This window comes from Hyperoodon ampullatus (genome assembly GCF_949752795.1).
Source record: "Hyperoodon ampullatus genome assembly, chromosome: 13".
NCBI classification, from domain to species: domain Eukaryota; kingdom Metazoa; phylum Chordata; class Mammalia; order Artiodactyla; family Ziphiidae; genus Hyperoodon; species Hyperoodon ampullatus.
The window spans coordinates 18,834,654-18,862,021 of record NC_136926.1 but is presented as its reverse complement, the minus strand read 5'-3'; the positions used below and the strand labels follow the sequence as shown (position 1 = coordinate 18,862,021).

Sequence of the window (27,368 nt, the reverse complement as noted above, 5' to 3'; positions counted from 1 at the left end):
GAGAATCACAGCTGGCCCGGGAGGTGGGTGGTCAGGCCACGGGAAATGAAGCTTCCTGCCCCCGGGCCAGGGCGAGCCAGCAGCAGAGCGAGGGCAGAACCCAAGACCAGGCTAACAGAGGACGTCCCTCCACGAAACCAGCCTCCACGCGTGGGCCACTTGGAGGAGGAAAAAGGCTGGAGGAATTCTTGATTTTCTGAGCAAGTGCCAGGTTGAGACAAAAGCCCTGTTGCAAATAACCCACCAAGTATGAGAGCTACAAGGGACTGCTGGAGTTAATTAAGCATTAGAGTCGGAGTTGCAAGACTAGATACTTGATGATGTCGGCTTCTTCAAGGTGGCAATGGTGTTATGGTTAGATTATAAACGGAAGCATTTGGGATGGAAACGACATCTGGGATTTGATTTGTTTCATGATAATCCAGGGTATGGGAACGCGGATGGGGGTGAGATGAAAGGAAGAAAAGCCATACACTGGTAAAGGCTGAAGCTGGGTGGTAAGTTATATGTTTTGTGGGTTTTTTTTTTTTTTGGGCCATGCCTTGTGGCATACGGGATCTTAATTCCCTGACCAGGGATCGAACCTGGGCCCCCTCCAGTGGAAGTGCGGAGTCCTAACCACCGGACCGCCAGGAAATTCCCAGAAGTTATATGTTTTATGTTTTACATAAAAAAAAAGGAAAAAAACTTTGAAATGCTGCCTCCGATGTGAATGAGGCACCGGGGTGAAGAGGGCATGGGGATGATCACCATTCCCCAGGGGTCCCGGGTCCTCCATCATCCACCATCCCCATTGGCCTGTAGAATCGCGCGGAAAACCACCCACTGAGCTGGCAGAGGCAGCTGTTGGGGGGGCTGCCCCCGGGGCAGAAATGGCGTGCCTGCCGCCACCCCCTCGCGGCCCCAGGCCTACCTCGAAGTCGTCCGGGCAGCTCCTCTTGCTGTTGTTGTTATTTAGGTTTTCCCAGTTCAGCAGGTTATTGAGCTCGGTTACGGGCTGCCCCCACTTCCCTGCTCCCGGGGCCTCCTCCCTTTCCATCTCCTCCACCTGTGGCGATGAGCCATCCCGGGCGTGGGGGCTCCCAAACTCTAGTTTCTTCCTCACTTCCTTCTCACAGAGTCCAGGACCTCCTGGGGGGTGTCCGGCCGGCTTGGATGCCTCTGCCGGCTGAGCGGCTTCTTCCAGCAGAGCATCCCTCTCCAGATCCTCCAGGTGGACCCAGCCGCCCGTCTCGTCTCTGGGGCAGTGCAACAGGGGGTCTGAGAGTCGCCGGAGACAGCAGGGGAGAGCGGGTCCCCCGGGGGCCCCGCTGCCCGGGAACCCAGGCTCGGCGGTGGCATCCGGGCAGGGCGGCTGGGCTTCCGGGGTGCCGTCCAGGGTCTCCGGCAGGAAGTCCCCAGGCCCCGCTGGGTCATCCACAGGCTGCTGACGCCACAGCTTGTTGTGCCGTTGTTTGCTGGGGGAAGGAAGGCAGAGGAAGGTCAGCAGACGCCAGTGCCCAAGGGTCCTGGGAGGAAGGGTGTGGGGAGCCAGCAAGGGGCAGTCCAAGGCTCGGATGGACACCAGGGGCTCACCTGGGTAAAGCCTCTCTCGGTTCATTTATCCCCAAGAAATTCGAGAATGACGGAAATAGCCTTAGGACCCTAAGTCATCATGGCTCCCATACGTATGGCATCCCGCACGTATGATCCACGTGGGATCACGTAAACAACTTTGTCATGTGATGAGGATGTCGCAGACATGGGGAGGGGGTCTGGACCTGAAATCCTATCATGGTCCTAGTGTCCCAGATCTCCTGGTGAACCGGGTCATGCCACGGATGTTCCGTCTCTGTTTCCCCATCTGTCAAATAAGAAACCCAATCCTCTCCTACTTATGTCGTAGGGAAATAACGCGGATCAAAGTAGAGAGTCGATAAAGACTTATACACACTAAGGTGACCATGTAAACACGTAATGCACCTGAATAAAGCTGGGGAGATGCCAGAAAATTGGAAATACTTGTGTAGGTCAGAGAGATTACAGGTCAGTTTTTAAAATAAGTCTTCTAATGCTGTGTTATTACTTTTATGACACAGTTTTTAAACATGAGGGTTAAAAAAAAAGAAGAAAGAGGCTCAGAGTGAAATCAGGCAAATGAGTCACCTCCACTAACCTCAGAGGATCACCAACATCCCAGGGTTGTGACGGTTAAGAGGAGAAAGAAGTAAACATAAAAGGACATGCAAACTAAGGGTTTGTTCTTCAATGCGAGGGAGCAACACGGTCATTCACGGCCATCTGCTGTGTGTGCACGTTCCGGGCAAGGCCAAGAGGGCCCTCAGACGGGGCTATAATTCAAGGTCAGTGCTGTGCTGTTGTGAACCTGGCCCGGCAACCCCTGGTTAGCCTGCAAACCCCTGATGGCAGCAAGTGACTGAAGGGCTACCGGAGGCGAGAGCAGGATGTGCCCCTTCCTCCTCCCCACCGTCCCCCTCGGCCCTGCCTGAGCACCTGTCCAGCCGCTCTCTGGCTGACAGTGAAGGAGTCCAGAGATGTCCGGAGCTGTTCTCCAGACCCGCCAGTTGCTTCCCCAAACGTGGCCAAGAAGCTGGTGGACTTAGCCTGTGGCCTCCTCACAACACCAGGCAGAAACCACCCAGGGAGGCCTTGAACAGACTGAACAGAAAAGGAACAGGGGGAAAGTGAGTCCCTAAGTCCAGCGATCCACCTGGGGTCACTGGGGGACCCCTCCATGGGCGCAGGATCACCTTGCACGGGAGCCCCAGAGGCTGACAGACCCGGGCATGCCCTCCAATCCCTGGGCCTCCCACTGGCTGTGTGACATGGGACACCATAACCTCCAGCGTCAGTTCCTTACTCCCCATAAATGGGGGACCCCCTGTCCTCTGCAGACCTTTTTCATGGTGGGGTGGGTGGGTGGAGAATTACAAAGCAGCTATGTCATCACTGACCATGAGCCGGGTCTAGCGAAGCAGCTGCATGGTGCTCGTGGAAATTTTACAACAATCCTATCAGGGGGATTAGTTCTTAACTCGGAAGAGGAGACTGAGGCCGGGGAAGATTGATGAGCTTGCCCTGAGCTACCAGCTCATCAGCGGTGGGCCCGGGTCTGCCTCTGCAGTCCCTGGAGCTGCCCTGCAGTGAAGCCTGGCACGGGCTTGGCACAGAGCAGGTGCGCAGGAAACGGGGCAGCCCCGGGCCGAGACTCACACGGAGTCCTGCCTTGGATTAGAAGCCGTGCTGCTCCCTCCAGCTGCAAAACAGCTTTACGTGCGTGCCAACACAACAAGCACAGATCCCTCCTGGAAACCACTAATCAAACCCCAAACAATCGTTGTTTTTCTCAAATCGATTCCCCCCAACCCCAAGAGGCAGGATTTTGGCTGTGGAAGCCACTGCTGGGCCAAACGGGAGCACGGCTGGGATGTGGCCGGCAGCCCCGGCCGGCTGGGCGGCAGGGCTTCTGGAGCTCGGCTCTGCCAATTCCTCCCTGCAGACAGGCACCCACCTGGCGTCCAAGATGCCTTCATACTCAGACAGCTGCCTCATAAAGCCCGCGTTGGGCCGTGTGATGCTGCGTTTTTGCTTCACGTAGTTGTAGGCTTTCTCCAGGGGCCAGCCAAATTCCTTCATCGCGTAGGCTATGACCGTGGAAGCAGAGCGACTGACGCCCATTTTGCAATGTACCAGGCACTTGGAGTGGTTCCTCCTGCAGCCGTGGGGGTGGGGGGAGAGGGCAAAAGTTGATACAACTGCATTCTCTCAGGTCTGGCACAATGGATCTTTTTTTTTTTTTTCTGCGGTACGCGGGCCTCTCACTGTCGTGGCCTCTCCCGTTGCGGAGCACAGGCTCCAGACGCGCAGGCTCAGCGGCCATGGCTCACGGGTCCAGCCGCTCCGCAGCACGTGGGATCTTCCCGGACCGGGGCACGAACCCGCGTCCCCTGCATCGGCAGGCGGACTCTCAACCACTGCGCCACCAGGGAAGCCCCTGGATCTTTTTTTAAAACACTTAAGTTATCTCATTGCCCAAACCCTCCAAGGTCCTGATGTTTAGGCAGCAGACATCCACACACCCTCAGTAGGAGATAACTTCACTGCAAAATCAATTAGCATACAATGGGAAATCGAGATCAATCTGGCCTGGCCTGGCCAAGTTTTGCAGAGAGAAAGCTCCCCATTTGGGCGCCTTCCCAGGTGGCTGGGATCTGCCGGGAGATCAGAGCCCCCTGGGCAGGAAGCAACCCGGCAGCGAAAGGGATAATTTGCACAAGCTACTCACTCAGCTGCTAGAGCAGATGGAGACAGGGAGCAGGTTATTGTAGAGAAACAGGGTCAGTGAACTGAAAGCCACCGGGCCCCTGGCAGAGAGAGTGCCTCGGCAGACAGGAGGGTCAAGGAGCCAGCATGAGTCCGCAGCACTTGACTTGGCCACCAGAGAAAGAAGCCAAAGGGAACAGATGGGCCGATAGGCTTTTTGTAGGGAGACGGTACCAGCCCAGGAGAGGCTGATATAACAGACACGGCAAGGCCAGGAACACTGTTGCTCTAGCTTTCGCCTGCTCACAAAGGTGAGGGGCACCAGGCTGGGGAGGGCTGCACCTGTGAAAGTTTATTTGTACAGGAGGTAGCAGGCCGGCCAGCCTGCCTATTTACATTAGAAGCAGCACACCTGCTCGGTGAGAGCAGGCTCATTTCCTATACCCCAGGCTTAAAAGTTCATCCTCAAACCTCAGGGGGTTTTTTGGACTGCCAAAGTCTATCCCCCAGGAACCCAGGGGAACTAAGATTTGGTCCTACATCATGGAGCTTTGACTTGGGTGCAAAGCAGAAGAGGTGTCTCTTGATAGCATCTCAAAGAGTTGTCTCTTTCTGGTCCTGACTTCAGTGGACAGAGTTGTTCCACAGGAGAATAAGGTGAGGACAAAAGACACGTGACAGCAGTGGCAGGCTCGGGGCAGTGGGGACCCCTGATGGTCCGTCCCATTCTACGTGAACAGGAGTCACACTAACTCAGGTGGAGGTGGGCCACAGCTCAGGGCATCTGCCCGAGTAGATTTCTGAGAAGATTTCTCTAGGGAAGCAGCCCCAAAGGTGCTCTGAGTCACGTACGATCCGCCCCGCCTCCTCTCTCCTCTGGCTCTGTGACTCCCCATGCGCAGAGCTCCCAAGAGTGTCCGCTTGGTACAGGGCCCTTGCCTGCAGCCAGTGCTAATGACGAAACGGGGGTCAAATGTCACGGCAGGTGAAAGAGAATGAGCTCATTTGGGGACCCCTGGAGAAGATCAAGGACTCGGCCCTTTCGATGCTTGGGGTCCAGCACTCTAAAACCAGAGGCCCGGGCTTCCCTGGTGGCGAAGTGGTTGAGAATCTGCCTGCCAATGCAGGGGACACGGGTTCGAGCCCAGGTCTGGGAAGATCCCACATGCTGCAGAGCAACTGGGCCTGTGAGCCACAGCTACTGAGCCTGCGCGTCTGGAGCCTGTGCTCCGCAACAAGAGAGGCCGCGACAGTGAGAGGCCCATGCACCGCGATGAAGAGTGGCCCCTGCTCGCCACAACTAGAGAAAGCCCTCGCACAGAAACGAAGACCCAACGCAGCCAAATAAATAAATAAATAAATAAATAAAACCAGAGGCCCATCAGACATCACAGGCCCCTCCAGCCAGGAGGCAGCTATGTCTGGGGTCACCATTAATGTCTGCCCAGCCCGCGGCTGCCGGTCAGCTTCTTCCCCAGCCTGGTTTCTCTGACTTCTCCGCCCACTTACTTTGCTTTGTTTATAAAATGGTACGCCTCGTTCCAGTGGGCGAGGAGGTCTGTGGTCTCTTCATCATAGACTCGGATGTTATGATACGCAAATAAGCCAGGGAAAAAATTATCTATTTCTCTAGTGACGTTTAAAATGTAGTCAACACTGCAATGAGAAAAAAAAAAAAAGAACAAATTGGAGAATCAGAATGTGGATTGACAAAAACCAAAGTAACAACAAACTGAGCAGAGAAAAAATTAAATACACATTTATAAAGGGTCTGTGTTTTTATGGCAGGACTTCATAGTGGTGGTCTTTGGGGTTTTTTTTTGGTATCTTCTAAATACCCTCTACATGATGAGAATACATTATATTTATGATAAAAAACAAATTTCTGCCTAAAAAACTTATAAAAAGAAAGCTCCGTCCAAAGCATTGCTAAGCAACGTTAATTCTGGAAAGTAATCACACATATTACCTAAATACATTTTTTAACTCCTTTAAAGTTTCAAAATTTGTAACCATTATGAGTATACAGAGGCTTTAAAAAAAAAAACAACCGGGCTTCCCCGGTGGCGCAGTGGTTGAGAGTCCACCTGCCGATGCAGGGGACATGGGTTTGTGCCCCGGTCTGGGAAGATCCCACATGCCGCGGAGCGGCAGGGCCCGTGAGCCATGGCCGTTGAGCCTGCACGTCTGGAGCCTGTGCTCAACGGGAGAGGCCACAACAGTGAGAGGCCCGCGTACCGCAAAAACAAACAAACAAACAAAAAAACCCCAACGTCTCCACTTTTAAGTAGTTAAAAAGCTGAATATAGCCATCCATTTTTTATATCCTTGGGAACTGCCTTAACTCCTTTTTGAAACAAGGCAGGCTATAAATAAATAAATAGTTGGGAGGGTCTGCTAACCCAGCTAACTCAGGTTCTATAGTTCTCTAACCTTAATACTTACATTCCTGGAAGACCAACGTAATTTCAGGAGTTTGAAAACACCTCAAATAGATTTCAAAAGAGCATACTTATAAATGCTTTGGAAAAAAAAGAAAAACCTTTAAAATCGTTTATTTATTCCCAGCAAGATAAAGCATACACAGCATCACCCTATACTTTAAGATCCCTTTCTCTTGAAAGAACACATCTTAACTAGTAGTTCTAAAGATATATTTTAAGATTTGTTTAGTCTTGACTTTTAAATGCAGTAATTCAAGAATGCCATCATGTCAGACCCACAGGATGGTGATTTTGTGGCTGTGTTGTTTTTTTAAAAAATGTCCAGACATCTGTTCTTGAAGGTCTAGGTTTAAGCATTTTTTATCCCTGCTGCCGAGTATTTCTCAGATTGAGACAGGCATGTGTTTCTGGCCAACGCTGAGCATTTAGCTGCAAGATTCCCACCAGGCTCAAAAGTACAACCACAGAGAGAACCAGGAGTGGCCCACCGGTAAGTGTGTCCACACTGGTGCTGTCAGCATCTCTGCAGGGCAGGGGGGAGGGGGGCGGCTCGTGGCCGCATCAGCATCCAGGCTGTCCTATACCATTTGAAGGTGATTTAGAATCATTCTCCCTGACACACGTATTTCTAAACCCCAGTCAAATCTAAAACCCATGGATTATTCAGGAGGTGGTATTTTGAAGCACATCTGTTTAGCTATGCAAATCAGGCCGGCAGCTGCTTTGGAGATTGGGGTGGGCAATTCGAGGCAGGCAGGCAGGCAGCGCCCGGCTCGGCTTCGAATGGACGGCTGGGCTGAGTGTTTCTAAGCTGCCTGGAAGGATGAGGGGAGACACGGGGAGCAGACTCACCCTGAGCCCTGCAGTTCCTCCAGATTGGATGCATTCCATTCAGAGCCCTGGGGGACAGATCACACAAACCCCCGTGAGTGTCACACGTCAGCCTCAGAGCTGCTTACGGGATGTACGGTGTGCGCTAGCCCTGACGGTGATGGGTATCTCATGGGCCCCTGGACTCAGAGGCCGATAAGAAAGCTGATAGAAAGAGGCCGATATCAGAGCAGGTCCCCCAGGAGTTTGTGGCATTGTCAGGGAAAGGGGCTGGTCGAGGAGACCCTGCCCCCTCTCATCACTCCCTTTCCTAAGACTCCAGCAGGGTCCTGTCACCAGAGGCAGTGACCTCCGACCTCCCACGCAGGAGAGGGCGCTTTCACATACCACTGACTAGAGCAGGAATTGGTTTACCTTTTCTGGGAAGTATTTGGCAATATTAAAAAAGTTCCCACCCTCTGACCTAGAAATTCCACTTACAAAAAGCTACCCTAAGGAAACACCCAGAATTCACAGAGATATATGTACAAGGATATTTACGGTTATTTATAATAACAAAACAGCAGAAACCACCCAAAGGTCCGACAAGAAGAAATCATATGATGGAGCCGTTAAAATAAATCATACTTTTGGAGGATATTTAATGACACAGGGAAATACCACATAATGAAAAAAAAATTTTTAAAGCAGGATACAAAACTATATAATCAAACAGTACAGTTCTTTCTTTTTCTTTTTCTTTCTTTTTTAAGAAGCTGTAAATGCATTAAAAAAAAAACAAAAAACCAGAAGATAGAAAAACAAACATACCAAAGTGTCAACAGTGACTGCCTCTGGATTTGTGAAATTGAGAATGCTTTTAAATTTTCTTTCTTCAACTTATATTTCCTAACTTTCTGTAACATGTTCTAACTTCATACTTTAAAAATGGGATTAAAAAAAATACAAAACCCCCCATTTCTGAGCAGGCAAAGAACACGGAAGGGAAAAAACAAAGAAAAAAACATCACTTTGGTCTTAGGAAATGCAATCGACACAGAGTCACAAAGAGCAAAAGCACCCTCTTGGTCTCCCTATAAACTTCCTTTCCCAAGAGGGTGGACCACTCTAGATGCAGGGGCTGCAGGGGCCCCAACGGAGCTGGCAGCATGTGGGCACTAGCTGGATTTTCATATTGGAGGGAGAGGCTCAAACATAAAAATTCCTTTAGTATCTCTCATGGAAAAAGTGACATAAAGCACCAAACCATGCTGAAAAAATAACAAAAGCTCTGCTAAGCCTGTGAGCATCCTCTTGCCGTGATCACCACCTAGTGGACAGACGGGCCGAGGTGCCTTCGGTTCTGTGTCCACCAGGGAAAACAATCAACTTCCCAGAGAGGATTACAGCCAGGGCTGCTTTCAAGATTCAGGCTTCAAATCCACACATCTATACACATTTAAATATATATACATTAAACATGTATAGATCTATGTATATAGATCAATATATATATATAAATACGCTAAATATATATTTAATACGTTAAATATGTATCATGACATACACATTTGGGGAACTACTGATTACTTCCTACAGGCAGAAAACACAGTCATTCATGCCTTTGGCAGCAAATACACGTCCTCAACTTTCCAAGGATGTGATTTCTGCTCTAACGATGGGTACCATTTTTGAGTGCCTACGGAAACTGCACTCAGTGCTTAAAATATGTACTAACTTAATCCTCATACTCATCCCCTGAGGTACAGGATGAAGGAAAGGAGAGGCCAAGAGACTTGCCCCCGGGCACCTGGCTGGTCAGGCTGGGGAGTGGGAACCTGCTGGGTGGGTCCGGTTTCCATCGCACCGTGCTGCCTCACTAACTAGTAGCGTGCCTTCCTCTATAACCCCCTGACTTTGAAAACTTGCCAGCTGCCTTCTATGGAGACTTACAGCTTTAAGAAATCTGACTGAGGGACGGAGTGAAGAGAGTGATGTGCAGGCCCCGCCAGCCGTGTCAGCAAGGCCTGCTGCCTCCACGGGCTCTGGGAGCAGGGCAGGGGGCAGCTAGGGGACAAGTGGGGGGTGTGGGAGGGATGCTGCGTTTCAGGCATTTGGTCTGTCTCCTCTGCTGTTTCTCATGTCTCGGGATGAGGAGGCATAATTCTGGGGTTAGGCACGAGTGTTCCCTTTAGTAACTGGGGTTTTTTTAGTTCGCAGACCATCTGGAGGGGGTTTCTGTTAGTGACCGATGAAGGCGGAGGGTGGTGTGCATCTGAAAACGGTTGCCAGCTGACTACACCAGAGAGCTTTCAAACAACTCCCCACAGCTCAGCTGGGAGCTGCGGCGCAAACATTTGGCTCTCGAGCAAACCTGTAGGCTGCAGGCCAGAGAAAGGGGTCAAGAGGGGAGTTCCCGTAAAAGTCAGGACGGAGGCTCCAGGAACTCAAGTTTCTCCCCCTCTATGACTTGCTGCAAACTCCAAACAAATCAAGGTCTGATTTACGTTTCCCAAACCAGACCCTGCCGTGCGCTGTGCCTCTTACGAGATAAAGATGGTCGAAGATGAGGGAGGGCTTGTCCATCTGTCCCAAGATAAGGAGCATCTCGTTGTCTATGAATTCCTTGAATTCTTTCAAGTTACAGTTCATCTGTTTCTCTAATTCATTACGGATCTGCGGAGTGGAAAATATTAGGAAAGGGGGTTTGTTTAAAAACAAAACAAAACAGTTTCTCCAAAGAAGTAATAAAGTCACAACATGAACTATGACTGTTTTCAAAAAAGTGTTTTGGGGCTTTTTTCAGAGTAAGCATATATGCATTTAGACACACTGCACACACGCATGGGTGGTGGGAATGCAGGCTACTCGGCCTCAATGTGAATTTGACTAGGGGACGTTTATTATTTGAAAGAAAGAATTTGATTCCCTTGGGAGCTTTTCTACTGAGTTGAAAAAACTTATGCTTTTCCAGTTATCAAATCTATCACCGTGAAAACGTAAAATCAATTTCATCTTGCTTTGGAAGGTATCACGATAGGGTTTATTATGTATTAATTCATAAAAAGATTGTACATGACTTTTTTAAATGGCAATTTCAACCTATTAGATCTACTTAGTTTAAGCTGTTACTACAATTCATTGCATTCCTCGGACAAAGAGCAACAGAAAAAAGAAAAAAGTAATCGAGAAAAACATTAAAAGGCAGTTTCATCTTGCTTTGGAAGGTATCACAATAGGATTTTTTTATGTGCACTAATTAATAAAGAGATTGTATATGGCTTTTTAAAATGGCAACTTCAACCTCTTAGATCTACCCGACTTAGGCTGCGCTAGGGCAACAGGACACAGGGATGCCCATGACCTCCGGCCCACCCAGCAGGGAAGCGCTCTTACTTCCTTGGACGTCACGTTCTCCAGGTCCTGACTCATCATGATGCTCCGGAGTTTGGCTTTGATGAGACGCTCAGTCCTCTCCCCTTCAGTTGGCCTGGAGAGAAATCACATTCAGGAAAGCGCAGAGCCATGGGAAGCCACGGGAAGCCACGGGAAGCCACGGGAAGCCTGCGGTCGGCGTTCACAGATACCCCAGCTGCTCCCGGGCTACACGGAACACGGCTTGGGCACGTTCTCAGCGAGAAGGGGAGAGGGACAGGGAAGTCGCCCAGGGGCCACCAGAGGGGACGGCAGACCAAGGGGGCAAACGGTGGTTGGGAAGCAGACTCGTCCTGCGGGTCTGGAGAGCCTCAGCCTCTCAGGGCCGGATGCTGGAACCGCCATGCGACATCCCCACGGCCCAGACCCCCTAGACTCTGCTGAGGACATCACTGTGTCTTCAGGCAGCCCATGGCCCCAGCTGCATCCGGCTCCCGTTACGTCCTTACACGCTTACATGGAACCAAAATCTATGTGTTTCCCTGCAACTTCTACGCATCAGCCTGGTTCTAACCCTGGGGCCACACGGACCACAACAATCCTTCTTGTACGTCAAGCCCCTTCACATGTTCAAAGGCATGTATCCTTTCCAACGCTCTCGTAATTTCTTTGAGGCCTCATACAATGTGGCTCCCGGTCCTCCCCTCATTCGGGGGGCCCCCCTCCGTCCACAGCCCTCCTACGTGTGGTGTCCCCATGGAACATGATGCTCTGGGGAGGAGGGTCCTAACCAGGAGAGAAGGGGAGAGCGGCTCCCTCCTTCTGGAACTAGAGTTAATGGAGTGTGGCCTCAGGCCACGTGGGGCAGCGCTGCTGCCTCAGAGCCGCCCGCCCTCGGCCTGCCTTTGTGCAGGTGTGTTTTGGGACCCAAGGAACCGGATGTCACATTCATCACACTCTTATAGGCAGAGGAAGAGCCTTTGGAAATCAAGACTTTGGACCTGAGGAGGAGGGACCAGAGCACCGGTACAGGGAAGCTGATGAACGTTACGGAGCTGCTCCCCAGAAATGCATTCACACCCGAATTTGTCTATCATTTTAAAAGGCGGGGGGTGGGGGGGCGGGATGCGGGAGGTGGTCAGACCTTTCCCCAGCCAAAGACACCCACGGGTTGCAGGTCAGGAACCCCTGGGAGACAATGGGGCTGTGATGCGTGGTGGGGGGGGGCAGGCTCGGGGTCGGGGACCGGGGCAGGGATGGAGGCTCCGCACTCGCACTCACTTGTCCGCGAACAGGGCGGGGGAGTCGGGCCTCGTGGACTCCAGGTCCTGCATGGCGTTCCACTCGTTGATGCAGCTCTGCTCGGAGCCAATGCAGCTCTCGTAGTAGGAGGCCCAGAGCAGCGCCACGCCCCCGGGGAAGTAGTTGTGCCTGCGTGCCACCTCGCAGGCCTTGTGGAGGACCTGCAGGGCAGACCTGGGGTGAGGAGGGGAAGAGGGTCAGGCCCGGGAGGCACGAGGGGAGCTGGGCTGGAGTCGCTCTTACATCTGAGATTACGAGGGGGACACGTGGCCGCCAGGTACCACTGCGGGTCTCTGGGACACAGGCACCGACCCCGAGAGCAGAGACGGCGCCTGTCACCATCCCCAACGAGGAAACAACAAAACTTTCCAACTCTCCCAATCGGGCAGGCTCCCAGGTCACTTTACATCCGCTAATGAACTCCCAGGAACTGAGATTCACTTCTGAGGTTGTGGTTACCTTGAATGTGGGAACCGCAATGCAGCCGAGCAGCTGGAAGGAAAGCATCCTCAACATGCAGCAGAGATAAGTGACTGCATTCCCAGTCGCTTAATTTCTACCTCCCTCTCATCAATGTTATAATAGCTTTGATGCTTAGATTGCGTAAGGAAATGAGAAACTCACAAGAACTAACTGCAGAAGAAGTTGTGGGAGGCAGAGTCGGGCAGGAGAAACAGGACTGAAAATGTATACATTGGTAACAGCCAATTTACTTATCCTTTTCTTACTTCTTTTTACAAAAAAATGGGCTGAGTATTTCTCAGTGAATGGGATGAATCAGGTATCAGTGAAGGGTGGACAAGCGAGGCGTTGGATGGAGAAGTTATCAGAGAACCAATGGCTCAACAACAGTGTAAAAACCACTGCAACCCACGTCACTTTCCCCAGTGGTCCACATCTGTCCTAGCTCTAGACTGGGGGAGGGAAGAAACTTGAGCTGAATATTTACGAAATTTTATTCTCGTTCTGAAGTTTTGGAAAAACCCATAGGCCTGTTTTTTTACTCGCTCGTAGAGAAAGAGATAACAAATTATCCAGGGCCACAAAGGAACATCTGGGACGTCTAGAGAACGATGAGTTCATGATGTCCCCCCAAATGATCCTGAACTGACTGCAGGAACAGAAGACATAAAAACGAAGCAACGATGTTAGCGCGTGGCCCATGGGAGGATCCTGCATCACTCTCACTGTCCTGGAGAAAAGAGTAATTATTTTGAAACACTGGGCAGAATTCTTCTCATCAGAGGCCACCGGCTTTCTCCTAAGTCTTTTCCAGATTATATGAGAGAGACTGCCGTGTGGAGTCTGCTGTATGAGTGGTCTGTGCAGCCCTCCAAGGATGAGGAGGCTCTAGGATGTGTATCGGGTTCAGAGAAGGTCTGAAAGTTGAACGCAGTCTTCACCCACAGCTACCTCACCCCCCAATGCAGGTGTCCAGGGAGGCCCTACCCTGCCCTGGCCCCTGCCCCCTGCAGTAGGTATCCCACAGCCCGGCACCCACCCCTCAGTATAACATAGGACTCTGCTCTGGGTTTATGGCCACCTCCCTCAACAGACTTTAAACTCCAGGAGGACAGGAATTATGTCCGTTTTATGCCTCCACAGATGCTCAATGCCTAGCAGAGTGCTGTTGCCTTCATGGAGCAAACTGATCACCCTCAGTGTGCCAGGGACAAGGAACCAGTGAATTTATGCTAAAATGACATTTTGTCAGCAGGGACGGTAGAAACATAAAAACAAGGTACCTCCAACAACAAAAAGACCAAACAACCCAATTAAGAGCTGGCCAAAGGGCTTGCATAGACATTTCTTCAAAGAAGATATACAAAATGTATATCTTCTTCTTCAAAGAAGATATACAAAATATACATTTCTTCAAAGAAGATATACAATAAGCACATGAAAAGATGCTCAAGGCTAATTAATTAGGGAAATGCAAACCAAAATCATGAGATATCACTTCATACCCATAAGGATGGCTATTATGAAAAAAAATCAAAGAATAACAAGTGTTGACTAGAATGTGGAGAAACTGGAACCCCTGTGCATTGCTGGTGGGAATGTAAAATGGTGCAGCTGCTACAGAAAACAGTCTGGTGGTCCCTCAAAAGGTTAGACACAAAATCACCACATGATCTAGAAATTCCAAAAGATCTGAAAGCAGGGACTCAATCAGATACTCTGTCCACCAATGTTCACAGCAGCTCTATTCATAGTCGCCAAAAGGTAGAAATAACCCAAATGTCCATCAGGAGATGAATGGATAAAAGTAGTACATCCATATAATAAATTTATTGTTCAGTCTTAAAAAGGAATGAAGTATTACAACACGGATGAATCCTGAAAGCATTATGCTAAGTAATAGAAGCCAGATACAAAAGGGCCAATACTGTATGATTCCACTTATATGAGGGACCTAGAATAGGCAAAGTCATAGAGAGAGAGTAGAATAGAGGCTACCAGGGGCTGGGGGAGGGGGCGATAGGGAATTACTGTTTAATAAGTACAGAGTTTCTGTTTGGAATGATGAAAAAGCTCTGGAAATGGATAGTGGTGATGGGTGTACAACATTGTGAATGTACTTAACATCACTGAATTGTGTCCTTAAAATGGTAAATTTTGTTATTGATACATATTTTTTGCCACACACACAAAATAAACATACCTAAATGTGCTTCTAAGTAGGTGCGGTTTTTTTTATTTGTGCTGTCAGCTAGGAAAATATTTCTAAGGAGTTAAAAGTCCCTAAAACCACACTTACCACATGGCCTGGACAGACACGGGCTTGAAGATGTGCATCCTTCCTGCCGTGCTGACGCTGAATCCACTGAGAATGAAAAACAAAGGACAGCGTGGTGAGAAGTCAGACCCTCCGACCACATCCCTGCCAGACGGCGGGGGGGACAGCCTGTCGTGGACACCCTGAGGACAAGTGTGTCTCACGCTGTCTGATGAGGGACCACAGGCCACAGAGACAAGGGCAAAAGCCAAAAGCAAAAAAAAAAAAAAAAAAGAGATAGGTTCTTAAATCCGGAAGACTGGCTTTTAACCCAGCAATACAAAGTCAGCCAAAAACTAAAAGCCCAGCAAAGCGTGTGAGGCAACAGCGGCACTGGACACCATCTCGCTTCACCTGCCTGCACTGTCCCACCCCACCCGCTACCTCCTGTCCCCCACACTCCATCTGTGTCTTTTATACTTGCATAAAAAATACATTAGTGGAAGACAAAAGTTTAAAAAGGAAAAAGGTAAACCATAAGCCCATGTCGTCAATAAATCTAATTTTTATCTTTCCCTCCCAGTTCTATCTAGAAGGCAACGTAACTTTTACTGCTGGAATTCAAGTAGAGATAATTTCCTCTCCTGCTTCTTCCCACTCGTGACAGTACCTGAGTAGTTCCCCCCAGAATCTGGACGGCCCCCTGGCCCTGGTCTACCTGCCCAGGCCCACCTGGATGATTCCTCCTCTGCAGCCCCCCAAATGGCACCTGAAACACTGTTGCACCTGTTGCTTGTGTGTCTTCCCTGCAGCCCTCAAAGACTTAGAGCTCCTGCTGCATCATGTTCATCTGTGAACTTGCAGGGACCAGCCCATGGAGGGCACACAGCGAGTGTTCATTTAACAAATCAAGGCAAGTGAATGAATGTCTGTTCACTGCTGTTCTTGAACTTCACACAGCAGCAGATATCCCGTAAATGTTTCTGTTGGTACTTCGTGACCCAACCCCCTTATGTCATGTCCCAAACGTACCCTGCCTTGTGTGGCTCATGGGAGGGCAATGTTATTTCTCCTGATGTGGTAAACATGTCACACGTGTGACTGTCGTTAATGATTATCCAACGATGCCCAAACTGACGCGTGTTTCAAAGTCTACCGTGAAAGAAGCCTCCTGAGAGATCTCCTTACCCGTCTCCGTCCAGGTGGATTTTTGTGTCGCTCCACAGTCGGAGAACCATCCCAATGGTACAGCTTTTACTACAGGGGAGGGAAGAGAAGACGCCTAGAGTTAGGGTCCACCTGCCTGCATGTGGTCTTCCCTCTCTGTGTCTCCACCCAGCCTGTCCAGCTCATGGGGGACCCACCACCTGCCCTGCGTCCAGCTGCCTAGGTGTGTATCTGGGAGAAGTTCTAAGGCTGTCTGCAAGGACTGCTCACCCCTGAATTCCAGAAGATGTGGGTCTGGGATGGCCAGTGACCCCAGCTTAGAGACAGTCACAGGGAACTCTGACCCCAGCATTCTGGTGTGGCTGCAGCTCCATAAATGCCAGGTCTCAGCTGCGGCTCTCGGGGGCCAGGAGTAACCAGCTGACCACACGCCCACACTGCAGCAGGGCTGAAGCCGCTGATGGCTGGCACACGCCTGGCACGAGGCCACACACAGTCCGGGGGACACAGGCAGGTCGTGGCAGCCACCCCCAGCCTCCTGTCCTGGAGCGACAGGGGAGGGGAGAGTGCCAACACCATGACTGGAGTTCATTTTTGGACCTCTGTTTCTGTACCTTTTGTGCAGCTGCTGTTTTAAAAACTAGTTTAATCTGCTTTTGTTTTGCCCATCCTAACAGTGAAATGATACCTAACCACTTTAGAGCCTGGCGCCGCTGAGAAACACAGAGGAAAAGAAAGGGCTTTATCAGAGGGTCTCCTCGGATCACTATGAAAACTCTTCAGGCATTTGAAAAAGAGTCTGCTTGTGAGAAACAGCCGTCACTGCCAAGGGCAGCTCAGACATCTCCAGGGATCCTGTGCTGACATCTCTGCTACCGCCTAACAGCCCCCCAGGGAGCACGGTTACACACACACACACACACACACACACACACACACACACACACACACACACACACACACGACTGTGCACACAGGCAGCTCTGGGGTTCAAGGAACCCGCTCTCCCTCCAGAGCTTCGGCAGCCGCGGGGGATCTTTTCCACCCTCTGCTTCTGTATCTGTGGGGAAGGTAGTTTCAAGCCCTTTGGGTCAAAGTGGGCTAAGCCTTTTGTGTTGGGCAAATTCTCTGGTGCCACCCTGCAGTCCTACCCATTCTTTTTTTTTTTTAACATCTTTATTGGAGTATAACTGCTTTACAATGGTGTGTTAGTCTCTGCTGTATAACAAAGTGAATCAGCTGTATGTATACATACATCCCCATATCCCCTCCCTCTTGCGTCTCCCTCCCACCCTCCCTATCCCACCCCTCTAGGTGGTCACAGAGCACCGAGCTGATCTCCCTGTGCGATGCGGCTCCTTCCCACTAGTGATCTGTTTTACATTGGTCCTACCCATTCTTGATGGGTTAATGATATTTCCTTTGTACAGCCGCAAAATAAAATTGACACTGAGACTCAGAGCTCCCAGGGTTACTCAGCTGTGTCGCACAGGGGAGAGGCAAGAAGGGGGCCGCTGGGAGCCCAAGACAGACACGTAGAAAGCCCAGGCCAGAGGGTGCCCTGGGAGGGTGTGGGCAGACCCGGACACTCGCCCGCTTTCAGCACAGACGACCCACACCAGGGACTGGAAATGAGGAGAGAAGACGGCACAGAGGAGCTACAAGGAGCACAGACTGGGGAGCCGCAGGCCCAGGGCCGGGGCGGGCGGAGACAGAACGGTGCTTAGGAGACCAGGGCAGCATCTGAACTGCCCTCCTCCGTTAAGTGCAGAGATGGGGAAGAGCCTGGTGAGAGCTACAAACGGTGGGCAGAAGGCCAAGGAAGACTTCCGCTCAGGGTCTCAACCTGGAGTCAAGAGCGCAGACCAGAGACCGGGACACGACTTAACAACTGTGCCAATTCCATCACGTCCCCTTATCTGTTATTGCTGTGAGTCTCCACTAGTCCTGTAGTGAGTGACAGTAAGATTTGTACAGTGAAGGAGGGCCTGTGGGTTTATATATATGGGAAGTGGGGACGGGACACGTGGTCAGGGAAACTGGGTCTTTTTAGAGGAAGCACAGCCCTGAAGGATAAAACGGGTGGGTGGGGGTACCTCTAGGGGAAGAAAGCAGTCCCCGGTCCCCGGGGCCGGTGCGGCAGGGACAGAGAAGCCGGCGGGGCCTGCGCGGGGGCTGGAGGTGTAGGAAGGAGACAGCCCTGTCCTTTACGGGCTGCAAAACGCTAACAAGTGGAGGACGGTGTTCGTGCTCACAGCACCCACGGTGTTCCCGAATCTGAAACAAAATAACCCCAGATGGCCCCTGCAGGGCAGCTGCTCTGATCCCCAGAGGAATCATGTGTAGATGTGACTCCAAGGGAGAACCCGTGAGCCCGCTGTGGCTGGCGTCATTCCCACGCTCTCTCCTGACACTGCACTTGGACTCCCTCTCCTTGGGGCGAGTCCTTTTGGGGGCACCTCATCTCTCTCTTTTTTTGAATAAGGAAACAAAATCTCATGGCAGGAATTTAGAAAAACAAATGTATCATGCTCTCAGCAGGCCAAAGGCTTCTGTAAGGACAAGGGCTTTGTTTTCAAGTTGGAGATGGATAAAAGCGCCCAGTTCTTGGCCCCTATGCCTGGGCGCGGGGGACGCTGCATCCGGCCCAACAACAGGAAGGTCCGTGTGGTTCCCGCTCACCCTCTGCAGCCCCTTGACCCATCTCCCCAACACAGGAGACCAGCACTGGCCTTGGAGTTGGCACCTGTGCTCGGGCTGTGCCGCAGTCTGGGACGGCGGAGGGGACGCTGGCCTGAGCGCAGAGTGTGCAGCAGAGGAGAGAGGACCCAGGGAGCGGGGACATGCTGAGAACTGAGGCTGGTGCCCAGGGGGCAGAGGAGGGGCGGGGCGCTTCAGAGAGTGGGTGGGAATGAGCACATGGGCCTGTGTGTAGAGAACGGTCTCAGGGTGCTCGTGGGTCTAACCCTCGTCCATCTAGACTGTGAGCTCCAAGGGAGCAGAGGCCGGTCTCTCCCACCGATGTAGCCCCTGCACCTGGCAGGGCACCTGGCAGGGCACCTGGCGTACTGAAAGTGCGTGCAGACAAGGGCACGCACCGTGACGGTATGAACAGATTGGTGAACGAGGGGGCGCAGAGGACAATGAGTGGGTCTACACCACAGGTCTACAATAAAAACCCAATTCTGAATCCCAGCTCTGTTCCTAGGATGGCCTTGGTGTAACCACTCCAGCCTCTTGGGCTTCTGACTCCTTGTTTGTAAAACGTGAGTTATAGGACCGCCTACCCCACGGGGCGAGACGCTTATGAAGCATCGGGTTAACTGCTCTGTGCTCTCTGACCAAAGTCACAGAGATGACCTGGATGGGGGCAGCCTCCTATGAGGCCCTGGTGGCTCGGGCTGAGACGATGGGCACATTCTCCAGGGAGGCAGCTTTCAGCTCAGGGCCAGAGAGCACTGCTGGGATGGATGACACACGGTGGGAGAAGTCCTGCCCCCACAGGCCCTCAGAAAGGCCGGCCAGCCATTCCGAGAACAAACGTAACCGTAACACCGGTGAACATCTCTTTGCCTCATGACCAAAAGGATGGAGCCCCGGCCATTTCTGAGGGCACCTGCCTGGGAGCATCCCGACCTGGAGCACGGAGCCCTCTGGTCTCCAAGGGGCTCCTCGGAGCTCACCCCTTAAGGCACGTCCTGACACAGATCCTTCCAGATCCAGACTTCCCCACCAGCCGAGGCCACGGGCGCCAGCTCGGACTCATGTCCCTAAGCGAGCTGCAGAAACTCACTCAGAATGCTCCTGGGAACGAGGCCATAAAGGAAACGGCTTCCCTTTTAGTTCATTTACTTGTGACCAGCAATGGAGTCCTGGTCACGAGTGTGGAATGAACCCCACACTTCCCCATCACTGGGCCCATCACCCCAGGTTCTGGCGATGGTTCCCTCCCTCGCTGAGCTTACAGGCTCTCTGAGGCCGAGAACCGTGCTTACTGTTGCTTCTCTGTTTTCCCGGGCTGAGTCTATTCCCTCATACACAGGAGAAGGCAAATGAATGGTTTGCTTAATGAACGAGAAAATTAATGAATCATGAATAAAGGGCATCTACTTTAATCCAGTTTTAACAAATTCAGGTTCTGCAATGATCTCACTCGCATTAACTTATCCTAGATGTAAGGAGAGTCGTGCACCTTCATTTCGCACACATAACAGGGTCTATGATACAACTAACTTGGCCTCCAGTTATTGGGAAATTCCAAACCTCTCCTCAAGCCTCTGACCCAGGACCCGTCAACAAGTACTTGGGAATCCACGGGATATTAATACTGCATAAGGCGCTCGATACAATGCCGATCAATCACATACTTCTGTATGGGATGGTCGGCCTGGAGGGCGCCTTCCTGATTTACCTGGCTGGCTCTTGCTTGTCCTGGGGTGTTCGCCACAGCCGTCACCTCCTTCAGGAAGCCCTCCTGGTTAAGGTGCCCTCCTCTAGGGCACCCCTGATAGGACCCAGGGTTAAATCTCTAAGCACACAGTGCAGACCCTGAGCTCTCTGAGAGTAGAGACTGGACCTAGCACAGCACTCGGCACATAAGAGCTAAAACCAGGGGCTCCACCATTCCCAGTGCCTCATCACCCCATCACCTACCATCACCGGCCCCCGTGGATGTAGGACCCTGAAAACCTTCTTCCAGAAGCCACTCTTGCCCCCATCACAGAAAGGAGCCGCCGTCCATCAGACTCACCTTTCCTTACTGGAAAAGTCGACTCCCAGCAGGATACTCTCCTCCGTGTCCTGGCGCCCGCTGCTGTCCACCACCACCATGTAGCGGGCCCGCTCAGCCCAGGCGCTCTCCAAGCGCACGGCCTAGACAGGCAGAGATGCTCTTACTGGCCTGCCTTGCCAGATGGTCACCCCCTTCCTTCACCAAGCCAAGACCAAAGACTTTTGTTCCTACCTTTCCCCCGTGAGTTTAGGAATTTAGATGAAAACTCCTACGTCTCATTTATATCCCCAGCATGAGGGATGGTACCTGGCTCAGAGGAGACCCCCAAAGTTTGTTAAAGGGGTTAACACATAAATTCCAGCGAATGATGATTCCAGCTTAGCACAGACTGACCCAGAGACCTGACACCCCCTTTGTCTGAACCTCTGGGTACCGAGGAGCAGAGCGGGCTCTGGCTTTTGAGAACGGTTTGGGAGAACCTGCTCTGATGTAAGAGCCCCCCCGTCCCAAGCCCCTGCTCGTCAGTAAGTCCCTACAAACGTCACAATTAAAAATTAAAACTTGCCACTCGCGTCTCTTCTTACCAGCTTGATTCTATCTTCACAACGCAGAAGGTTGATCATTACTTGAAGGTGTTGAGGCAGGTCCCCTGTTGGACCAATGAAGAAAGTTTAAAAAAGGTCACCCACCGGGGCTTCCCTGGTGGCGCAGTGGTTGAGAGTCCGCCTGCTGATGCAGGGGACACGGGTTCGTGCCCAGTCCGGGAAGATCCCACGTGCCGTGGAGCGGCTGGGCCCGTGAGCCATGGCCGCTGAGCCTGCGCGTCCAGAGCCTGTGCTCCGCAACGGGAGAGGCCACAACAGTAAGAGGCACGTGTACCGCAAAAAAAAAAAAAAAAAAAAAAAAAGAGGCAGTAATCCAGAGTCAGCTTTTGAACATCTCTGAGCGGCCCCAGGGTCCCAGGGGTGCCTCTGGGCTATAGGGAGGGGAGGAAAGGTTCTCTGAGGCAGTGAGTCTCCACAGCTACGCAGGATCCACCTCACCAAAGAAGGGCTGTGTGTCCCAAGCACAGGGGCCCCCGTACCTGAGCTTCGTAACTAGCAAGTAGCAAGGGTGGTTCTAGTGCCACTTTTTTCCTTGCTTATGTATATTTCAAAAATAAAAGTCTGTATGGGGTTCTTTCTGAAGAAATGGTTCATCTGTAAAGATGCTGATCTAGAAGAAAGTGCAGGGAGTAACTCATAGAAAATCCATATTCATTTCAACTTGTGCAACACCCTGAAGAAACAGAATTATCTTTTAAAAAAAAATTACCCTATAGATCACAATTAGAACCCCAGAGGGATCAATCCATTGGCTGGGTTCCTTTTGCAAAAGCGTCCTTTGAATTTTAGGGGAGGCTGACAAATGCTGTCCGAACGGTACTTCCTGCCTCAGAGAGGAATCAGGTCATTGGAAACGTGCCCCCTCGTCTGTTCTCTTACAGGATCCCACAGTGGAAGACACCTTACACTGGCACCATGTCCTACGAGGGACGACTTGGAGGTAACGGTCCCTGTTCCCATCTTGTCCCCAACAGCGCCCTCACCTGTCGTGTCACCAGCGTGATCGGGATGGCACACAACCACCATGGCTGGTTCTGGGCCCACCTGGGCCCCCCACCCCCACCCCACGATCCACTCCGAATCGCAGCAGCACACAGACGAAAGCAGAAACCAACCCCTTGACTGATGAGTGGCTCAGTGAAAGGGACGTTTTCCACACAGTGGGACTGTCTGCTGAGATGTGTAATTGCTGACAGAGAAAAATCCCAACCCCGGCCTGGTAGCCACACACAGTCTCTGTACGTTCAAGTGTTCAGTAAGCACTTGTAAAAAAAAAAAGGCAGAGAATGTGAGCCTAAAGTATAGGTCAGCCCTGGAAAGAGTGAGTCTCAGCCTGACTGGACTGGCTGACATGAGCTGAATTACTTGATATGGACAGAGTTAACCCTCCACTGTACTCGGCTCGGCATGGGGGTTCGCTTAGGGGACCGTGGGTCGTCCAGGGGACTTGACGTGAAGTCTAGTCTGTGCCTGCCCCAGGGTCACCTACTGAGCATCTGTGGACAGTGGGCGCCCCCCTGCCTTTTGGAGTTCACCAGCCCTCCTAGACCCTAGGGCAGAAGAGCCAACACACTAGGCTTCCTTCCTACACTCGTGTACATGGCAGAGATGTGCCAAGCAGCTGGACTTAGGGTTTTTACACGACGGTTTTGCAGTCACTTTCCCCAGGCTCACACACAGTACGAAAATATTCTTTGAATTAGAGGAAGGAGACATTTCATACTTGGGGAACAAAGCTGAGCACTGGCTTTGTTTGTTTACGGGTTATGGTTAAGACACGAAAAACAGTTACACTCTTAACAGGGCAGAACCGTTAGCAAATTCAAGAACGAAGCTTCTGTTTATAGTGGTATTGTACCAGCAGTCACCGTAGCAATAATTACAGCAATGGACGCTGAGCACCTAAGAGAAGCTAAGTCTGTTTACGTGTGTAAATTTTAAATTCCACGACGTCTGAGTTACCAATATTTGATGGCCGTTGTAAAGATTAGGAAACCGAGGCTTAGAAGTTGACTATGAATGTTCTGTACAGTTGTAGAACTGGGATCAGAAGCCAGGTCTGTCTGGCTCCAAAGCAAATATTCTTTCCATGAAACACACTGCCTCCTAGGGCAGGAAGATTGTTTCCTTAGCTTAAAACAGACCTAAATCTTGATTATAAATATCAGTATGTGAAAATATTGACTGAGCCTTCGTGTTTGCTATAAAATGCAAGATAGGAAATTCTAACCTAAGCACTCAGCTCCAAAATGAGGCTGGATGACTTGAGGTGAGACAAACAAGATGATCCAAGTGACAAAAAAAACTGGCCCCAACTGCTAGCTGCTTTGACCTGCCATTGTTCTGAAAGGCAGAGGCCTTTCCAGCTCCTACTCCGACACATGCTGCCCGTCCAAGAAGTTCCTGCAGAGGCTCCCCACCAGCTACAAAGATCCACTTGTATGCAAGTGTTTCCTGAATTCCTCTCTCCAAACTGCCTTCAGGTTCAGAGTCAAGTCACCTAAGAAAACCAGTCTTATTCCTTTGCAGGCATCTCTTATTTGCTTGCCTTTGGACCTCAATTAATACTCAGTTTGATCCCCACTTTATCACTTCTGTCTACTTCCAAAAAACCAAACCCACCATTAAAGAATAAAGACTTCCCACCCCAGTATATGCCCAAGGCTCGTAAAGAAATTCCCCAAATGAGAGTTTTCCAAAAGCTCAGAGAAATGACGGACTAGGCATCTAGGACCCCAGGGTGGTTAATTTCAAGGGGGACCACATCTGGCTATAAGGCGTTCTGGTGCATTTGTTAAAAAGTCATACTGTAACTTAAAATCTGCAGTTAACTGATACACTGAGTAGGAAATCTTTATATCCAAACAGAAAGCTGCTGACCTTCTTACGTAGACTCCGTGGTCAAAGGGTCACTGGCTCCCGGTGCCATCTGGAAAACGTGCGTGGCCTGCTCAAGAGCCTCTACCCGCACCTGTCATTACAAACCTGTATTTCCCTGGCCTTGAAAACCAGCAAAGTGCTCACCGCCAGTAATGGAGGGTTCCTCTGTTGCCCAGAAAATAAGTCCCAGGGTAAGAGCGTCAATTTAGAGCCATCACCTGCATGCCTGTGGGGATGCTGAAGACTCCGCTGGCCTTGAGGGCTGCTTCCCTGTTGTAAGAAGAGGGCTGCTCCTTTCACCATGAAAAAACTCTCACTTAAGCTGTGGGGGGAAAAACCAGAGCGCAGTTAGGCTGGAATTCACAGAGGAAAATGGGCAGAGACATGCTGCAGAGGAAAAGCTGGAGAGTGGCATGTAACATGCAAATGGGATAAAATAGCTCCTATAGTAATTTCACACCATACTCCCCCCAAACCTTTGCTACAAGCCTGCTGCTGGAGAGTTTATGTGATAAAATAATGCTTCGGCTAAAACACCCAAGGTTCTCCGTGCCCTCCTCCAGAGGTAGGAGCCCCTTCCTGCAGGATGCTGTAAAGGGACCACTCTGTAATACAACATCTTCTAAAAATAGAGACCAACTCTCTGATGAGCAGAGGGTGGTGCCCTTTTAATTTTTCGTACTCTTGCTGTTGATCTTTGCTTCTAACTCTCTGAACTTTTAACAACCTCACTGCTTCTTGGTGTCTTCCCTTTACAGAATACAAGGAAGATGAAATCACACTTTCACTATTTGTTTGCATCTTAAGAAAAGCGGGTAGCTATTGACCAGTTTAACTTAGTCAAGCTTGCTGTGTGGAAAACCTGTAGAAAAATCTCAAGTTGACCCAATGAATTTCTCAGCAGAATGAATCTTTGGTCTTTGTTATTTTAACAAAGCAATAACATTTACATTCAACATATAATTTAAAAAATTACAATAAAAAATTTCACTTTCACGATTTGGCTACCAAAACAAAATCTTTATCTTATGCAGAAATTAAGACTGTATAAACCAATGGACTGTATTAGCTGTTAATTACCACCAATTATTTAAAAATAACATCATCTCTGAAAACTACACATAAGATACACCAAAATTGTTTTTTTCTGTGGGGGGAGGGTTGTACCACCTACAATTATCTTCTCTTCCAAACTTACTCTGTTGAGCAAATATTAACTTTTATAAATTTTTTAATTTTCAAAGTAATATAAAATATGTACTATACTTTATAATGCAAAAACATTTCATGTTTATTAATTTTGTGAAAGAAGATCACAGTTAAATTATAGGGAACTATACAAATCATTCATTCTCTCTTCAGCAACCAATAAACAATTTGATTTGAAAAAAAAATCTCTAAGTAACAGGAGTGCTATTTTTTTTTAATAGAAAGCAAATCAATTCCTGACAGAAACACAAGGACATTTTCTGTAATATAAAATAGCAAAATCACCACTGCCCCAGACAGCTAATGTAAGTAGTTAAACATTCTCATCCTGGAATAAAAAACTCAGCTAAGTCTAAAATACAACCCTAGGAGCTAAGAAAACTCACCACATGGACTAGCATTTAAGTCAGCAGCTCCTGGAATTGAAAAATGATTATCTTCCATACTATGAAGTCCAAAATAAAATCTGCTCATTTTTCTGGTTAAATTCTCACGCTAAAAATCATGACGGCTCAAATACCAAATATGAAGGTTTCAGTTCTGCCCCTCTTATCCGGGTCTTTGAGTTACGGACAACTGGGCTTTATCTCTTTCCTAAAGGCAACACTTTACATATGGACAGCACTTCTTCATCTACCACCACGCATGTACTGCCAAGTCATCGTTTCCACTCTGTGAGTCCCGTATCTGTGCGGCAAGTTTCAAGTGTTGAGGAACCCAGGACTATAAATAATGGAAGAAACGAGAAGCACCCTTTCTGTGAGTCTCACTTACCCACGGGAGACAAAAAGCTCTTTAGCATCCATTGGCCAACAGAAAATCCAGGTTGTCTAGTTTTAGCAAATTGCAGACTTACCCAACACTTTTCCACCCCCGAAACTTATCACCCACTCCTTCCTTAAAACCCTACAACTGAGTTTGTTTTCAGAACTATGCTGCTTTAGATAGACACGGATCACTTACTACCTACTCTCATCACTGTCTGAAAGACTCCAAAACGCATGAAACTTCAAACAACAATCAGTTCATCGAAGCAGCTGGGGGAAAAAAATCTTTGCAAGGCATCATCAACCTCTTTTTGTTCATGAGTTTAAAAAAAAAAAAAGGAAAAAAAAAATCCATACTGACCAGAAACCTGAGCCCTCTGGAAACAGCCAGCCATTGATGGTGACCTTTGCCTTGGAAATCATGGGCAAAAATTCCCCTTGGTTTCCCTTACATTTCCTTGGGGGGGGGGGGGAAAGGAACAATGCAAAAGCATAGGCTGGTTTTATCCTGTGATCACTTACAAGGCCAGTTGTTCCTCAGTGTTCCTGAGGCCAGTACAGAATCACAGCCTCCCAGCTACATGTGAAGTCAGAAGGCTGTGTGGATGGGGGCCCTGGAATACTCTGCTCCTGTCCTCCTCCCGAAATTAGTCACAGGCGTTTACTGTAAAGAGGAGATTTGAAGCTGCGGGGAAGCTCAGAGAACAACACAGCATCCCAAGCCCGTGAGATGGTCCTGCATCTGCAGAGACAGTAAGCAGATACAGCACGAGGAAAACCTCACTGGATGACTCTCGGAGGCGAGAGGCCACAGAGCACGGCAGTCATGGGACTTAGGAAAACGAGACACAGATATTCTTTATGACCCTGTTTCCCGTCTTCTGCTCTGAGCTCACTCTGGGCCCAGAGCCTCCTGCGCCCTGTGGGCGGCTGACGTGAACACTCTCTCCCAGCCAGGGGCCAGGGCTCTGATACGAGAGGCGCAGAACCCGATTCAATTCATCCGTCTCAAGACACCTCGCCGGGGAAGGAAGTCCTTTACGAAATCCATTTCGGGGTTGGGGGTGGGGGGCACTCATACTTTACTAGGTTCTG

At 50.1% G+C, this 27,368-nt stretch overlaps 1 protein-coding gene across 3 annotated transcripts in view; it reads right to left on the bottom strand.

Annotated features, from left to right (window-relative positions):
- SSH1 (slingshot protein phosphatase 1) overlaps positions 1-27,368 on the bottom strand; it is a gene marked incomplete at both ends in the record, with an annotated part of 56,510 nt that overhangs the window by 3,613 nt on the left and 25,529 nt on the right. For 2 of the 3 annotated variants that reach the window (XM_079717856.1, XM_079717855.1), the window contains 12 exons: positions 914-1,457; positions 3,512-3,712; positions 5,773-5,919; positions 7,560-7,606; positions 10,065-10,193; positions 10,914-11,007; positions 12,174-12,368; positions 14,956-15,021; positions 16,102-16,170; positions 20,831-20,952; positions 21,397-21,461; positions 24,516-24,619. In XM_079717856.1, the coding sequence (XP_079573982.1) occupies positions 914-1,457; positions 3,512-3,712; positions 5,773-5,919; positions 7,560-7,606; positions 10,065-10,193; positions 10,914-11,007; positions 12,174-12,368; positions 14,956-15,021; positions 16,102-16,170; positions 20,831-20,952; positions 21,397-21,461; positions 24,516-24,619 (1,783 nt within the window). The remainder of the gene's footprint in view (positions 1-913; positions 1,458-3,511; positions 3,713-5,772; positions 5,920-7,559; positions 7,607-10,064; positions 10,194-10,913; positions 11,008-12,173; positions 12,369-14,955; positions 15,022-16,101; positions 16,171-20,830; positions 20,953-21,396; positions 21,462-24,515; positions 24,620-27,368) is intronic. The other variant, XM_079717857.1, reaches the window with a different exon arrangement.